Below are 17,965 nucleotides of genomic sequence, written 5' to 3' on the forward strand. Positions count from 1 at the left end.
GACCATCAGTTGCGTTGTGCAGAAGTCAGGTTGATACACAGCCGACAGCCCTATTGGACAACTGTTAGAATTCATATTTTGGCAAGAACCAATCAGCTAAGTAAAAAGAAACAAGTGGCCATCATTACTTTAAGAAATGACCGTCAGTATGTCCGGAAAATTACAAGCACTTTGAATGTGTTCCCAAGTGCAGTCGCAAAAAAACATCAAGTGCTACAACAAAACTGGCTCACAAGAGGAAATGGAGACCAAGAGTCACCTCTGCTGCTGAGGATAAGTTCATCCTAGTCACCAGCCTCAGAAATGGCAATTTAACAGCATCTCAGATTAGAGAGCAGATGAATACCACACAGAGTTCAGCAGCTAGAACTGTTAAGAGGAGACTGTGCCAATCAGGCCTTCATGGTCAAAGAGCAGCTAGGAAACCACTGCTATGGAGAGGCAACAAGCAGAAGAGATTTGTTTGGTCCAAGAAACACAAGGAATGGACATTAGACCAGTGGAAATCTGGGCTTTGGTCTGATGAGTCTAAATTTGAGATCTTTGGTTCCAACCGCCGTGTCTTTGTGAGAAGGACAAAAAGGTGAACGGATGGATTCTGCATGCCTGGTTCCTACCGTGAAGCATGGAGGAGGAGGTGTGATGGTGCGGGGGTGCTTTGTTGGTGAAAATGGTGGGGATTTATTCAAAATTGAAGGCACACTGAACCAGCATGGCTACCACAGCATCCTGCAGCGGCAAGCCATCCCAATCCGGTTTGCGTTTAGTTTGACCATCATTTATTTTTCAACAGGACAACGACCCCAAACACACCTCAAGGCTGTGTAAGGGCTACTTGGTGTGTGTGAATGTTTATCTGATGAATAGGTGGCACCTTTTATGGCAGTGTATCAATGTGTGTGTGAATGGTGCTTAGTGTTACGTGCTTTGAGTGGTCACTAATAATAGAAAAGCGCTGTATAAATGCAGTCCATTTACCATTGTCCTGAATGGTGTGAAAATAGCACTAATCACTATTTATATTTGTTTTATGATTATCTTTATATTATGGAAGAAATTAAAGTTTTGAATAATATAATAATAAAAATACATTTTATATAAAGGCGCCTTTCTTGGCACTCAAGGACGCCGAATACAGCGCATGAGAGTAGCTTGAAGTCCAATGCACAAGTTTTTGAAAATGTATTTGGACTGTGGCCTATTTTTTCCCCTGCTCCTGTCTTTTTTAATGATGGTCATTGTGAAAAGCACATGTGGTCATACTAATGTGTATCATAATAGTTGTCCTAGCTTTACAAGTTTAAAGCCCATCAGATGGTATTTAGGGATAAAGTACTAGGTTTATTGTAGCTGGAGAGTCTTGTATTGGGTGAACTGCTGTTCTAAACATGTGCTTTGCAGTCCACCAGATGGCAGTACCTCAGTTCTAGTCCTCTTACTCCACAAATTCAGAATGGCTTGTTGCTATAGAGATGCAATGATGCTGTTGGCTCTGAGAGTGTGAGACTAAACATGACATCCTTATTTGGAACAACTGAGAGCGTCAACATTGTCACTTATATTGCACTTCTGCAGAGCAGAAAGAGGATTTGTTTCTATTTCTGAAGTTTTATTAATTTGAAGGTTAGGTGTTGTCTGTTTGCTTAAATTGCTGCTTTTCATTCCCTTATCCCTGGGCGTTGGGTTTTTGGTTAAATGTAGCAGGAGGCTGAATGACCTGCAGGCACAATGGGAAGCAATAGTAGGTTTATGTAACTTAAAGTAGCTGAGGGTTTTAATTGCTTGTGTAGCCCACACATAACACCTGTTGTGCTAAAGATTACGTTTTTGAGCTAGGATGTAATCTGAAGATTTAATGCGTCTTCCATCTCTAAAGATTTAGTCTTTTTTTTCCATCATTATGTCAAAATATGGCTTGCTTAACTTTGTTCTTGTGTGTACACACTACAGAAGCCTTTTCCTGGAAGAAGGTTGAACCGAAAGGGAAAGGCCCATGTCCACGGAGACGACAGTGCTGTTGTATAGTTGGGGAACGAATTATCCTCTTTGGAGGAACCAGGTAAGGCCCACAATATTACCACTTAAAAACAGTACTTTTCCTTTACACTGTTAAACTTGCATAGGATTCAATCTAAAGGCTTTATATGTAGACTGTAATTAAGGATGCTCCCAAATATTTTCTCTGTTAAGCTTCCCCAGTGATTCTTGTGGTAAAATTCTTCTTTTTAGACTAGTTTGTAATGCTTAAATACTTAGTTAGTAATTCATTATTTCTTTATGAATAAAATATTGCATCTAAAGATATACATGTAACTGCAAAAGGGTTTGATGTGGACTGTTTAAATAACTTTAATCCTCTTCACCCAAATTAACCACTTAAAATACATATATCTACCCAGACACAAATGTACATGCAGTCATGCACACACATACACAATACAATACTTGCTAATATTTTGTAGTAGGAAACTGTTCTAATTTGCATTGGCAATCCTAGATCTATTTGTTTAATGGTTCACGGTTCAAATATACTCTTTTTTTTTTTCTTCTTCCTTTTATTCCCCACAAAGGAGTGCAAAACAAAAGCATAAATATAAGCTGATAATGCAAGATGATTAACACTGTGTTAAATTACTGTGTTATAAAGAGAGCGGTGCCACGCCGCTAAATGCTGAATGTGGCTGACACCACTGATGTGTTGTTTGCTTTCAGCTTCTTAGTTGCATAAGTCTTGTGTAGAAAATGTAAAGTTTAGCTGCACTTGGACTAAAAACGGCCCATGGTGTTTATGTAAAAAATGCACTAGTTTTTAGAATGACTGATGTGTTTGAAGGATTCTCCGGACACTATTGGTTTCCATTCATTTCAGAATGATATGAAATGTCAGTCATTTTCATTTGGTATTACAGTTGAAAACAGGGACTGTTTTGGAAACCTTGTTTGTATGTTGAAGGAATACTAAATTGTTTTCCCTCACCATTAGCCTACCTTCTTTAACTGATCCTTAACCGTTAAGGGACTAGAGTCCCAGTCCACCCGTCCGGGAGACTGACATTCTTGCTGTGTTCCGTGGACAGCTGCGTACAACCACAATGTTGCGTGCATTGTCGAGGACACGTGCAGCCGCTTTTCCTGGAGCCATCTTATTAAAATACCAAGCGGTTAGTTTTTCAGGACAAGTAGTGAGGTGGTCATATTATTAAGATACACCGTCTCTACTGATAGAAACATTTATAGCTTAGTAAGTTTGCAACAAAGAAAGGAAAAACTACCAGATAAGTTCAGAGCTTGTCCAGAGATAGGAAATGTTACTAAATGTTCTTTTCTTCGAAGGCACTTAAATTGCTATACTCTTGACGTTTGTGGAGGAACACTTTCCTCTCTTTTCATCATACCAAATGGAGTCTCTGGCTCCTGTAGACAGCGGTCTGTGATGATTCCCTTGTTGGTCGTAATACAGTAGTGGCCGGGGGTTCTTTGCTGGTAAGGTGCCTCTGCACTGGTGATGAGCTAGTGATAGGCCAGTAGCCCATGGAGTAATGAGGTAGCTAATGGCATTAGCATAGTCCAGAGTAGTCCAGGACCTGGGCTACTGTTATCAGCAAGTCAGCGTTATCAGGCAAACCCCACTGGGATAACCTGATAGTCTGGATCGGGAGCCCCTGGATAAGGGTCCTCTCTGCCCCACTACGTCTACAGGCCCTCAAGTCCTAAAGGACTCAGGCTGCTGCTGGATTTGTTTTCTACTGCTCCAGTGACCACATCATGGGGAGCAACACACCCTAATACACAAGTGCAATCTTAATTTATCCATTATGCAACAGCATCATTGTCATCAAAATAATTGTTTTTCAACCGTTAACATAGGCAAACATTTTTAAGATAGCCTTTAGTGCAACAGTTATTTGTTTGAATAATAATTTTAAATTTAAATGAGTAATTACAATCTAAAGAAACAATTTGCTGCCTAACGTTAGAAGTCAAAATTCAGCAAATTCAGTTATCGATATGGAACTGAGGAAGAAAAAACAAATGTTTATTAGAGATGAAGGGCTTTAGAAGGTGCTTCTATTTTAAGATAGTTTTGCATTGTTTGGTTTCTTGCCAGGATTAGTGCAGGATGGGTTTTAAGGAGTCATGATTTCCTGTTGTGAGCAGACAGGGCTTGGGTTGGAAAGGGAGTGTCATTGGTCACTGGAATGATGGAGGGTGCTGGATGAGCAGAGGAAGAAATCAAACTCCACACAATACCTCCAACATTCTGTTTAAAAGGTTCAGGAAACTTGTGCCATTTCATCTTCTCTGCCTTAAGCTGTTGACACACACACACACACACACACACACACACACACACACACCCATATATATAATGTACACCAAGTATTTTAATAAGGGGAGAACCATTTTTGTAATTTGTAGGATTTTGTTGTTCTAAGTCTGCCAAGATTTTGTTTTGATATTGTTGTCACTGTACAAATTAGAGCATGAACCTTGCAGGCTCTGAGCAAGTTGGCCACACAGGTTCTCCTGACCAGCATTGCACGTTTGTTGTTTACATGAGCACACTTAAGCCTCTTACACACAGGAACTCCCATAAGCATGCACACATACTAAGACACACAAACAGACTCCGAGCAGCTTCTTCTAACACCCATTTGTTTGCTTTCTCTTCTTTACTAGGAATGATTTCCTATTCCACTGATTTAGATTAGACTTAGCACCTATTTTTCATAATACACCTCTAATTTAGTGTACACTTTGGATTTAAAACCAGCAATTACTGTCTCTCCTGTGTTTATTTTTGCATGACCTAACAACACTAGGGCAGTTAAAAGGGTTAAAAAGTTATTGGTGTCTGTCTCAATGCAGCTGACAAATGCTTGCACATGCCTCCATGAATTATTTGCTGGACACCTTGCTTGTGTTTTTTGCGCGGCTTCTCATTTCGGTAGGTCTACCAAGGAAATTGTGTTCAAATTTATGGTCTACATCTTGTTTTCTTGTTTAGTTGTCCTTTCATATTGATCCAAAACAGAACCCTTCTGTTGATACTTATTCCCAGTTTATGATATTTATTTTGCCTGCAGGAATTTGTTCAGGAATAATTTATTACTTTAGTGAAGGACACTAAAACTATTAAGTCCAAGAGCCCTCTGCTTTCAAAGGGGTTACACATTTGACTGGACATAACACTGAGGTGTGTTAACACTAAACGCATTTGTTAAACAAATGTTATTCTTTGTTTTCTGCCCAGGGACTACAGATGCAAATTGGCAATTAGAAGCTGTGCACAGTCAAAGAAATAAGATATAAAAATAAAACAAACATTAACAGCTTCTTATAGACTGTAATGTGTAAAAGGAGACTGGGTTAGGGATTTTAAAACATGAGATTCTGAATGCATCTCTCCAAGTGTTTACTGTTAGAATGTGCTTAGATTTAGATTGAATACGCCTTGATGTTTGAACAATTTCTTTCATTTTCATGCTGTTAAATTGATTGCCATTAAACAGGATTTAATTAGTAGGTATTTAGGTACACATTTGCACCTCTTTAGGTTAAATGAATAGAGTGTGGGTGTGTGAATGACAAGCTAGGCATTAGTGGCTATATTGAGTGCCACTTACGTCAGTCTAAACAGGCCTGCTGAGCTGCAGAAAGGCGCGAAATTCTGCCCCATCTCTGATTTATGACCTCAGGGAGCATTCTTTCTCACGGAGGGCAATTTGATATACCCTCTGCTACACTCATTTACTGAGACCTGCTCACTGCCCCACGAAGGACGACCCGTGCATGACTAACTCCACCTGCACTGACCTTCACCTACTCACACAGGCAAAGAGCAGCATACTTTGCTAAACCCTGTACATATCAAACTTTTTCAGCTTCTGAGGCATTGAACATTGCTAAAATTGAGTTGCACATGAGGACAGTGCCACATAGATTTTGGATCTCCTGCTGAGTGTATGTTGTCATGGTTGGCATTCATCACACTCTGTGTATAATTGCTTACAACAAGCCCAGGTTGGGCTAAATCGGGAAGCATTTTAAGCTTGAGAACAGGGCATCCTATGAGGGGCAGGATGTGAACAAGGACATGACAGATTGGCATGCTGGGAGCTGACGGCTTGGAATCTTTGAAGGGGAATCTGGCTCTGGCCATTAAACTACTTGGACATGACGACATGTATTCATTCCATCGTATTTTCACAATATTTTTTTTAGCTTGACAGGTTTTCATGACTCCTAATGGCTGCAATGAGGACGTCTTGGAGGTGAATTGTTAATCTGTGATTGAAAGCTTGCTTTTTGTTGTCTGGTAATTAAAGATGGAAAACATCCCAGTTTTCTATTGAATTAAGATGTTGTGCCTTTTTAGCCCTTCAGCACCTTTTATGTGGACTGCTGTTAATGAGTATTCTTTAAAGGGGATTTAATGGCCTTTCACTGGTAGTAGGTAGGTTGAGGCAGTCACCAAGCCCAATCAACGTCTGTGTGCAAGGGACAGCTGGCATGGCGGGAGTGCCCGGGGTATTGTGCAAGTTAACCTTTAGGAAACATTGTGTTATCATGTATTCAAGTTTTGATAACAGACTGTGCTCACTATTTTCAACTGTAAACTGAAAACTGCACATAAAATTCACACGTTGTTTGCTAAAGACTGAGAAATAGGTCAGATGGAGATCGTATGCTTTTTCTTTTGATAGCTGCTGTTTTCTTAATACACCACATGTAAGCAAAAATAAAAGTATTACTGATTAATTCCTTAACATCTATAACGCAGCCAAGCAGAAGACCAGAACCAAGCTTTTTTTAATTGTTGGCACTGTGGCTCCACTGTTGGATGAGATTGACTGTTTCAGTTTTTATTTTTTATTTTATTTTTTTTTATTGATAACACCTTTCAATTCAGGCACAGTGGCACTCAACATCATAAATGACTGCTTTCCCTAATTTGTGTCTCAGTGCATTGTGTTTTTGGCATCTTTCCAAATGAGAAACTGTCAGGATTTTAGAAGCCTTAAAATATCTCAATGCCCATGATTCACTTCCCCCAAATTTAGAACTTCAGTCACATTGATTGGTTATTGCTGAGATTCGCTTCTTCAGGTGCGTTGTGCCATTTGTTGTGTATTCACATGACTCACAGCTCCTCTTGTTGATCTGACGTCAGAGTGGTGCTCACACGCACGCACGCGCGCGCGCGCGCATATGCTTTGTTCTGCCAGCCTTAACGGGTGTGTTACATTTGGCAGTATGCACAGTTGCTTGATAGATTTTGTGAAGATGGATAGCATGCTGACGCCATTGCTAACATTAGATGCAGAAACATTTATGCTTCAATTATTGGGCCAATTTTAAAATCTTTTTGACTTATGAGGACTTTCGTTTAGTGTAGGTGGAAAATGCTGTGTGTTTGTTTAGAAGCAAACAGATTTTGTTTGTCAGGTGTCATGCTACTATTGAGTTTTCAGGTGGGAGAGTGTGTTTCTGCTCTATACTCTGAGTAAGAGGGAGCTTACATAGCAGGTAATCTCACTGGTAGCCAAAACATCCCAACCATAAACCTCTTGTTTAATCCACCGGAATCTCACCATGATATTTAATCTGTGTGGAATTTAACTGGTCATTTCAAAACAGCAAGTTGCTGAGCCAGAGAGCTTCTGCAGAAACCAGTGATTTTGTTTAGTAGATCAAAAGGGTCAAAAGCCTGGTGCCTCGATATCACCCACAAGGCCTTTTTGCACCTTATCAATGACTGAAAGGGCTGCTGTTATGATAGTCCAGCCGGTTAAAGTGTGGCTTGTTATCATTGTTGAACCTGACAGTTCAAATGTTAGACTAAACATAACATGGGACTAAACAAGAACTAATTCTGATGAACTATTTCTTGCCTGGAAGAACTATTTCTTGCGAGGCACAGGCATTGCATGAAAACTCTTACTTTCTGTTTTGATTTTAATTTTTTCTTGAATCTAAATGATATGCTGGCTAGAGTTCCTGCACCCTATAATGTCTTCAGATCTGTCGCAGTGGAATCTGGCTCCATTGAAACACACCTATCAACACACCATAGATTACTGTGCCACACACATTTTGTGTTTGGCCTTCAGTGTCAAAGGGTAGGTTGCAGAAGTTTCCTTTTATTAATTGTTTGTGTGCACGTGTGTGTGTGTTTTTAGTATGTCAGAGATAAAACCTGTCAAACAGTGGAGATGACCCCAACAGGATACGGGGCATCCCGCACGTGTCGGGACAGGACCTTGGGGCAGCACAGAAACACTGTGATTTACTCTTCAAAGACAAGCTCATGATAGTATTTCATCTGCATCTTAACCCTCTTTAACCCACTAACAGGCTGTATACACTAAGATGTCATAGGGTTGAGTGTTACACAGCAGCTCAAATAAACAGCCTGCATAGGGGACGCTTTGTGATGCTGTTGTCCACATAAATTCACATGTCTAAATAGTAGTAGTTTAACTTGTGATTTACTACGGTCAACACAAAGAAAACACCTCTTGGTGGTTTTAGGTCCTCTCTGTGGAACAATGCCATGCTATGAAGACAAAGTAAAAAAAATGATAAGCAAAGCACAGCAGCCTGCTGATTTAACAGAACCAGAGGCTATTTGTTCACAGTTAGTGAGTTGTGTTTAAACAACCTGTGGCAGGGAAATAGACCTTACTGAAACACTACATGGTTTTTGTTAGTGAAAGAGAAGGATCCAACTAACATGACAGAAAACACTTGTATCAATAGTTAAAAAGCAGGATATGAAGAGATAATCGCCTGTGAAAGTAGCTAGTTTACTAGTGAGCAACTCTGATAGAAGGCATGTTCCCTAACCATACATGTATCAACACTATGGTCTGTATCCACTGTATTTTTGTCAGAATTATCTGTTGAGAGTGTCTCCTATTACGTGGCTGACCTTGATGCTACTCTTCAGCCGCAGATGAAGATTTGGGCTATAGAGGAAGTAACTTATAGAGGAGCATTTGACAAGCCCTCTAGACTTCCCCCTGTATATTAACCAGCTGTGTTCAAGGTCCTGAAACACTACTTAACGTCCTTGTTTTCGTTTTTATAGGCAGCTGGGTTGATAAAAACTTGTCCTGATAAAATGGACTAAATTTGTGTTTGATTGAGATTTGTAAGGATTTATAGTTTTGTTTTTTCTTTCTCCAATACCGCCACCAAGTCCAAATGCATTTCGTCCACAGGGGGTTGCAATTTGAGATGCATGGTTCACTAGCGGCAGGCATGTCCTCTGTCTAATCTGAAGCCAGGCGTCTGTCTCTAGGAGCCAGCTGTAGTTTGTGTCTCACCCTCTGCATGGGGCTTAGGTCTGGGCATCTACAAGTCTTAATCCACTGTCCAGCCACTGCCCAGGAGGGGGCACAGATAGCTCGGTAAGACGAGGTGAGACAGTTGAGATTAAGGCAAAAGAAATGGACGGGAATTTACCGATCTGTGATAACCAAGTCTATTGGATTTGTAAAGAAAGTTTGTGTCCAAACTGTTGCAAAGTCTTGCTTGTTTCTTAAGAGTCTAGTAAACCGCTACCATCCAACTCTATTTGTAGGCTTTGCCATTTGATTATAAAAAAAATAGTGGGCAAAATAATTCATACTACCATATAATGTTTTCTTCCTACAATGGTCAAGACCACTAGACCACAGTCAGTTATAATATTCTTTAAATTGTTTATATAAAAAAAGTTTGCCCGTTAATGTAGAAGTAATTTACAAATTGTCTAGGGCTGCACAATTAATACAATTTTAAACACTATCACAATTTTGACTTCCCGCGATCAAGCATTTTTTTTTTTTTTTTTTAATTGCGTCATTTCATAGAACGCGGCAATGTTTTTTTGCAAAGCCCATCTACCGCTCCGTAAACCACTTTCTGATCATGTTCCCAGTCAGTTGTCCCGCGCAGCTTACTTTCTAGATGTAGACAGTCGCAGAGGACAGAGTAACGTGAGGAGAATTCAGCAGATAGCAGTCGGTTATATGTCATTCTCAAGGTTTACCAGTTTACCAGTAAACCCAACATTTTGACCCTTCTGTGTTGTTTTTCAGACAACAGCAGTGACCAGTGCTAGTTAGTGTCTGTTAGCTCACAGGGCTATAGGGCACAAGTAATATTTGCCCTCTAGGACGGTGCACCTAATGTCCTCGCATCCGCTGCAATGCTGTTTATATGGATAAGGTTTAATTTTGCGTTACATGACCCATTTCTTCTGTAAAGCCGTGCCTGTGTTTGGATCTCTCCTTCTACTCTCCACGCAGCCCCGCCACACAGCGCCGTTCCACATTTCTGACATTTGTCTACAGTTTTAATTGTTAACACAGCTGTATATTGTTAAACATGAGACGCAAACCTGTATTTGTACCAGTGTTTCCGCTGGTAACTCTGCTATCGCGGCCGCCATGGAGAAAAACAGAGGAAGTTATTGAATGCAACTAACTGTCTGTAGAGTTATAGCATGAGAGACGAAGCTGCTGGACAGAGATGCCAGAGATGTGACCCATGGCCAGAATATCATAGTTCATAAAAATACAGCGCAGTGACGATGCAGACATTTCCCACACACAACTTGTGTAACTCCGCTGACCCGCCATTCGACACTTGGTGGACCCGTCCATTATGAGTCAGCAGTCACTCTGTGAGTACGTCCATTGCACTCCCTCTGTTTCCCAAGCTCTTTTAATCAGTTATTGTTCAAAAGAAGTTAAGGAACTTTCTCAGAGATACATTTAAAAAAAAAAAATATATATATATATATATGTATGTATGTATATATGTATATGTATATGTATAGATGTATATGTATATATATGTATATATGTATATATATATATGTGTATATATATATATATATATATGTGTTTATTTACATATATATATATGTTTATTTACATATATACCCTAAACTATTTATTTCAGATAGCTAATTTTCAATTACATGTGTTGAAGTTGTTTGTTGTATAGACATACAGCTGCAACATAAGAATGTATCATAATATGGATGTGAAAGCAGTTATAAATAGCCTATGTGACAATAAAATTTGTTTTGTTTAAAATCAACAAATCGTGATAACTAATTGTGATCATAATATTGATGAAAATAATCATGATTATCATTTTGGCCATAATCGTGCAACCCTCAAATTGTCTGTTTTTTTTGTTTGTTGTACTATTAATACCTGTTCCCACTGTTTTCACTTCATACCAAAATGCTAATTTGATTTCATGTCTGGCCATCCTGATAAGGTGATCTGCAGGAAGTTGTAGTCCGCGATGAGTTCCTGTGTGCTTGATGGTTCTGAAGGGCCAAAGTTCAGTAGGAAGTGGAGAAAGGAAAAGGATGCAGATCATATCACTCCAAGAATGAGGATATGGCCAATGAAGCCATTGCAAACATGCCTACGAAAGGACAGTTTCCAGCCATATTGTTAATATCAGTGTTTAGAAAGTAGAGGCGCCACTGATAGTTTGCTCCATCGCTCAATTTGTTTCTGAAAGTCCTTTTCAGAATTTGTTGGCAATTAAATTTCTGGACACTTGAGACAATTTGGAATGTTCCCGGGTTCTGTTTTGTTTCCTCATTAGTTTAGGACTGTAGTTCAGCTCTTTCTTCTACCGTTTTGAGGCCTAGGCTTGGAAGGTAATGAGCAGGCAGTGCATTGCTACAAAGGACTGGCAATTGGGTGATTAGGCACCCTCATTGAGTGTTGTTTTGAAATAGCAACCTGTGTTTTTTTAGTGGGGGAGCGCCATCACTCAGACCTCATTCAGACTGGGAAACCACTGCTGCTAAAGGGGGAGGAGAACTTTCACACATAGTGATACTTTGCTGGTCGAGTAACAAAGTGACCCATCAAACACCAGGATGCCACATAAAGTCACACACTGTGACTTTCCCGCTTCAAACTATTGCCAGTCTATCAGACACCTCTTACCACCCCCTTTTTTCTCCTTTCCCTGCCTCTATGAACCTTGTCAGGCTCTCACCAATAAAGCATTACCAATCTGTAATGTTCTGCTAAATTTCACACCCAGGCTGGTATTATTCATGAGCATGCGAGAAAGTCTCATTCCAGGGGATGCAATCTTCATCTCTCTTGGTACTCTCTGTTGAAGCATCCCCTAATCTGCACCCTTTCACGCGTCAGCATCCAAGGCTTACACCCTCTCTTCATGAGAGCTTCCACAGTAGTTGACAGCTACTGCAGTGTACTCTTTAGATATTCTACTTGTCATTACTTCTGTTAGGGAGACAGACTGCTGATTTGAGTGTCATTTCCACACATGCAGTATCTAATGCAAACATAGGACCAGCCAATTGTGACAGGTACATTGCTAGCGCTACAAACAATTGTTGACCACAGATTGTTAAAAACAGCCGACTTTATGCTTGGTGTGTCAGGACAAGTCCTAAACAATATCCTCTCGACAAATGTATGGATTAACGCCACCATGAAGGTCAGACCAGTGTTCATCCAGTTTACATAAGATTGTTTTATTATTATGCTGTTTAAGTTTGCTACATTTCTATCTATTTCAGCAGTTGGGTTTAATAACAAAGTTCCTATTAGTGTTCATTATCTTGGTTTTCAAATGAGCCCTAATAGACAGCAATAGACATGGACAGGGAGAAGACCGTCTAATGAAGACGCGGGGCTTGGGTGGTTGAAGGTATTCTGATATAGGCCCATGCCATAAGCACGGGTGGATCACCTCCTGGGGGGCAGGGGGCGTAATGACTTCCCCAGCTGGCCCCCTGGGACGACTGTGCTCGTGCTCTGCACCTCTCCTGGCCGCTTTAAGCCACTACCATGTTTGTTTAGGGAAGATTAGCAACGTAAAACCCTTACAACATCCTGAACACGCAGCAAAGGGAGACGCGATGGAGAGGACAGCGGGAAAAAGGAATAGAGATTGATGGGTGGAGAAACTGTTGAAGAGAGAGTATTTTGTGTTCAGCAAGAGAATGGTGTAGGGAAAGAATTCATAATGTAGTTCTGAGCTTTTCAAAACAAGTGGGTTCTGCTAGTTTGCTATAACAGTACTGTTGTGTCTGAAGGAGTCTTTGTTTGGACATGTGCCAGTCCACGTGTAGCAGAAAGAAACATATTAAGCTATTCTTAAAGACCAAATTCCTCACTTATTCTTCACAATAGATTTTATAGACACTAGTCTACAGTAGTGAAGTCAAGTGCATGGTGACTGCACCTGTCTGGCTCAAACTGTCCTCTTAGGGTAAAACTGTAAAGTGCATTTTTGTCCACTAATCTGGACAGGTCTTTTGGTGCACTGTGGGTACAAAGCAGTAATGTGCATCTAGTACATTTACAGAATAATGCTTACTGCCTGTGGTGGGAAAAAAACTTATTTGAGATATTAGTTGTTGACTTTTATCTTGAGTTGTGCTTTTATTAGGGCTGGCAAATTAACTTGATAACTCATGCATCTTTTGATTTGGGACTAGGACCATTCCATAGTTTGGGAAATCAGGAAGCAATGCAGCAGTAACGTTGTGGATGACTAGCAGAAACAAAGCTCCTTGATTGAAAGTGGATAAAGAAAATAGTATTTTGAATAGAAAGTTCAGCTTTAAAGCCCTTCCAGAGGGTTCTCTGGACAAGACTAAAGTTATTTGCAAATACTGTCGATGTTACTGAAAACTCAAGGCTATGGCGTATGAATGAGTGGATGAAATATGAGATGTTCATTTAACTTTTAAAGTGTAAAGTGGGCTACTACTTTGTGTTAGTATTACCAAGTGATGTTACATTCAGGTCAATATCCCCATCTGTTGTTGATTGATGGGTTTGAGATTACAGTACCTTTTGAAGTTATTCTGGAGAATATTCTTGTCATGGTTTTGGATTGTTGCAATAATAATACGTTGTATAAAGCAAGCATATCATTCCGGTGTTAATAAAAGCATTCGTTCAAAACTGAAAAAAAAATATATTTTTAGAAGGGATAAAAGTGAATAATTTGTGATTAATCGCAAGTTATTAATATAGCAATATTATTTTAAAGCTTTTGTGCGTACGTTTTTGATATAAATAAACGTCAGTCACATTGAAGCCATTGCCAAATGAGTTGCTACAAAGCTAATTAAGACTATCAGCTCCACACAACTCTCTGTATTTCTCAGTGTGACTATGTTCTGAAGATTGTGTCATCCGATATCTTTCCCTTGCAGAAGCTTGAGTAAAGATAATTACTTCCCTGAAGAGTTTATCATGTGTTTTTTTTTTATTAATTAATTAATTAATTTATTTTATCCTCTGTGTTCTCTTTGGCTACTATCAACTGCATGGATGAGGGGTGAGGGCGCATGCGCGATCACGTAAGGCTTGTATCAAGTGGAGAAGCCAACAGTTTTGTTGTCATTACTTAGAAATCCTCATGGGGGCAACAGAAACTACGCACTGTAGCTTTAATCGATTGATAGGCCTAGTTTGTATACTGTTTCCCTTCAACTAGCCTGGTTTTGGATTTAAACCAATTCATTTATAGAAAGATGGTGACTGAAGAGAGTTGTCATACAGATAGGCCCTTTGTGGTGGACCAGGTGTGTTGCAGGTGTGTGTGTGTGTGTGTGTGTGTTTAGCTGCGGCAGGAAACAGATGTCCAGTGATATCAGTGGTTGCACAGGTCTGGGAGACTATCAGCATGGGCTGCCGTCCCACTTCCTGTGGGCTTAAATCATGCCAGCCCAAGATAAAAAATAAAAAAAACAGCAGAGAACTGTCTTTTTGAGAACAATCTGTGGCTCCCTGATCATGAACCTTAGTGGTTAAAGAAAGATGGTAAGAGGGTGGATGACAAGGTAAATAATTGGGAGTCTGTTGGTTAAGTTAAACCTTTCAACCAAATAAAGCCTTGGCATGTTGTGTCTCATGCTCATGATAAAAGACAGGAAGTTTAAGGAGTTACTGTTGTCCTCCTGGATAGCTTTAAAACTTTGACCACTTGCAACTAGTCAGTTTCACTTCATTTTAGCTGACACTAAAAAACTGTTTTATTCTTTTTACAGCCCCTGTCCAGAGCAAGGAATGGGTGATGAATTTAACCTCATGGATCATTCAGACCTGTATATCTTAGACTTCAGTAAGTATTCTTGTCATTTTACGTGTCTCTCGTTAGCTCAACAATGTGTCTAATCTTGCAGAAGCACATGTTCAATAACAAATCCTCATCTACAACCCCATGTTGCAGTTGTTAATAAAGTATTTTCAGCTTTTTGTAAAAGGTTAAACAAGTCTGCCCTGGACCCCTTACAAGATAGAGACTATCGGGGACTCCTCATGTACTGTCCCTTGGAATAATAAGACATAGCCTATTTATTACACTTCCTATGTGAAAGAACAGCACAAGTGAAATATATTAGAGATAGACATGTATTAAACACATTAGCAGATTCTAAGAGATATGGATTTGTTAAATTATTATTATGAACTATTGTAGATTTTAAAATGTAAATACTGATTTGAACTATGAAGCTTTTTGTAAAATAAATAAACAAATAAATGCATCTGAAAACGTCTAGTATATTCCTTGGCAGTGTGCCGCTGACCCTCCTTTGAGAATCACTGGTGGATTCCTTAATCCAGTTTATATGACCAGTGCCTTCCTAACACACCTGCTTTATCTCTCACCTGGCTCAGTATGCCTGGCCTGTTGTGTGGTATCACATGGGGCACTTCCGTCTCATCGACTACCAAATATAGCCTTTTCCTGCTTGCACTGGGGTAGCCTGAAGTGCTGTCAGGTCACAGTTTGTGTAGGTGGGTTTGCACAGGGACCGTATGGGACTGGCAGTACCCAGTGCGTCCCCTGTGGCATACGCCTCAACGTGCCAGTCGCGTGTGCCTTCACACTGTTTATCACTGAACATATGGTGGTGCAGCCGTGACGCTGATAATAATTGAGAGGAAGTTTGTTCTAAGGTGATTTAACACTGGCAACATAATGTTCTGCATGTCCTTATGAACAGTTTGTTACATTTATTTTCTGGGGTATGGTAGAATCAGAACAGGGTGGTTTTCACAACATTAAGAGGAAATCTGACCCCTTTTTATCTAAAGATTCTTAGATCTGACCTGCCTAGATCTATCTTGAATTCCCACAGCTGAAATGTATATTCTGAGTATTATTAGTGTCTCTGATCAGTCTATGACTCATTACACCGTCTCTTCTTTTCAGGCCCTAATTTGAAGACGTTATGCAAAATAGCTGTTATTCAGTACAGTCTGGAGCAGTCAGGACTCCCACATGATATCAGGTCAGACAAACATCCTCTTCTGTTTGTATTATTCTCGTCATTGTTGCCACCACTCTGTCCCTCAGTAATAAGGCTGTTTTTTCAAAGAGGCAAATTATCCTCATTATCCTTTATTTTACCAGTTTTACTCAGGCTTTTGTCCGACTTCGATTTAAGTCCCTACATGTACCATTTGTATGTAATTGTATCATCCTGATAATAGCATGAAGACTTGTGTATATCAGACAATCATGGTGAAACTTTGAATGTTAAAGGCAAAACTTCTTGTCTAGCACAGACCAGCTGACAAAAACCAACACCAGCCAAGTGAGGATCACTGAGGCTACATCCAAACTACTTTGGTTTTATTTTAATAATCCTCACGTGTTTTAGCACAGTTTCAGAACTAATCTCTGTCCATACTTACATGGCTGAAAACGCATATCACAGACCATGTACAGATGCTGGGCCTGCGCATGCCGGTAAAGCTGATAATGCCACTGGACACAGGCATTGTCAAAAATCCATCAAATAATAGCTTACCTCCCGCAGTGGTAGCAGTATGAAATGCAGAATTAAACTGCAGCTGGCATCAGCAACAAGTTCAGAAATGGCTGTAGTTCTTTATCCATGTTTAATTTTCCACCAATAGTCAAGGCCGGTGTCGCTTGTTTTCTTCTGTAAAAGGGTCGCGTGAGAGAGGAGTGACGAAGCGAGGAAGGACCCGTTTTCAAATGTTGGTGTCTGGTCTCCGTTTCTGCCCGTTAACACGATAGAAGTCACTGGCTCAGTAATCTCCTTTTTGGAAATAGTTTTTTCCTCTCATTGGCTGGTAGAGCTACGGGGGTGTAGAAGCTCTCAGCTTTACCTGTGACATGATATATACACACACACACACTCTAAGGTCATAATAAGCATGGAGATTGTTGACATGATTAAAATATGATTCAGTTTTACCCTTTTCTATTTATTTTTTGCTTCGACTGAAGGTCAAAAGGTAGGGAAGTTGTAATAACTGTGTTAAAGCTACATTTTAGCCAAATACAATTCCAAAATGAGGGGTTTCAGTACTTACTGTCTGCCATCCTCCTTTGTTTTTCCAGTAATACGGAACATACTATTTTTTTCTCTTAGGGAATACCATTCAGACAATCATTCCATTTCAAGCATAGAACCACTTTTTTAATTTAATAAATTGACCGATTAGAAAAGTGTGTCTGAAATAGAGGAGTTGCACCTATGTGTTTATTTTTTTTTTTGTTTTTTTTTAAACGCATGGACCCCATGGAACTTGATACTAATTACTCCTCTTAGCCTCTCAATTCTTTCGCACTGTCACTGCCACCTTGCACACTCCCCACTTTGCAGTTGTGTTTCTAACCCTTAGAGGGTTTTCAGTGGGGTCACAATACTTTATGTGGCTCACCCCTCTTTGCCCCTCACTGGCATCTCCAGCTCCAATGCCAATCTCCCCTCTTAAATGCATACGTGCACAACAAAAAAACGAACAAAGCAATTGAGAGGGAGTGAGTGTGAAACCAGAGCCAGTGATAACAATCTGGAGCTCAACCTCTGACCTGTCAGCAGGTCAGCAATAGACCCTGTTGTCAGCCCTGCTCCTGGTTCTCGTGTTACAGCGGGGCATTCTCTCATCCTCGTTCACATCCCATTGGG

The 17,965-nt window shown here is 40.0% G+C and overlaps 1 protein-coding gene across 1 annotated transcript in view; it reads left to right on the plus strand.

Moving 5' to 3' along the window:
• Window positions 1-17,965, plus strand: part of klhdc3 (kelch domain containing 3) — a 28,643-nt gene that overhangs the window by 6,767 nt on the left and 3,911 nt on the right. Inside the window, exons 8-10 of the mRNA XM_034898383.1 lie at window positions 1,951-2,059; window positions 15,065-15,138; window positions 16,234-16,312. Of these exons, the coding sequence (XP_034754274.1) occupies window positions 1,951-2,059; window positions 15,065-15,138; window positions 16,234-16,312 (262 nt within the window). The remainder of the gene's footprint in view (window positions 1-1,950; window positions 2,060-15,064; window positions 15,139-16,233; window positions 16,313-17,965) is intronic.

Source organism: Etheostoma cragini, chromosome 17 (genome assembly GCF_013103735.1).
Source record: "Etheostoma cragini isolate CJK2018 chromosome 17, CSU_Ecrag_1.0, whole genome shotgun sequence".
In the NCBI taxonomy this organism is placed as follows: domain Eukaryota; kingdom Metazoa; phylum Chordata; class Actinopteri; order Perciformes; family Percidae; genus Etheostoma; species Etheostoma cragini.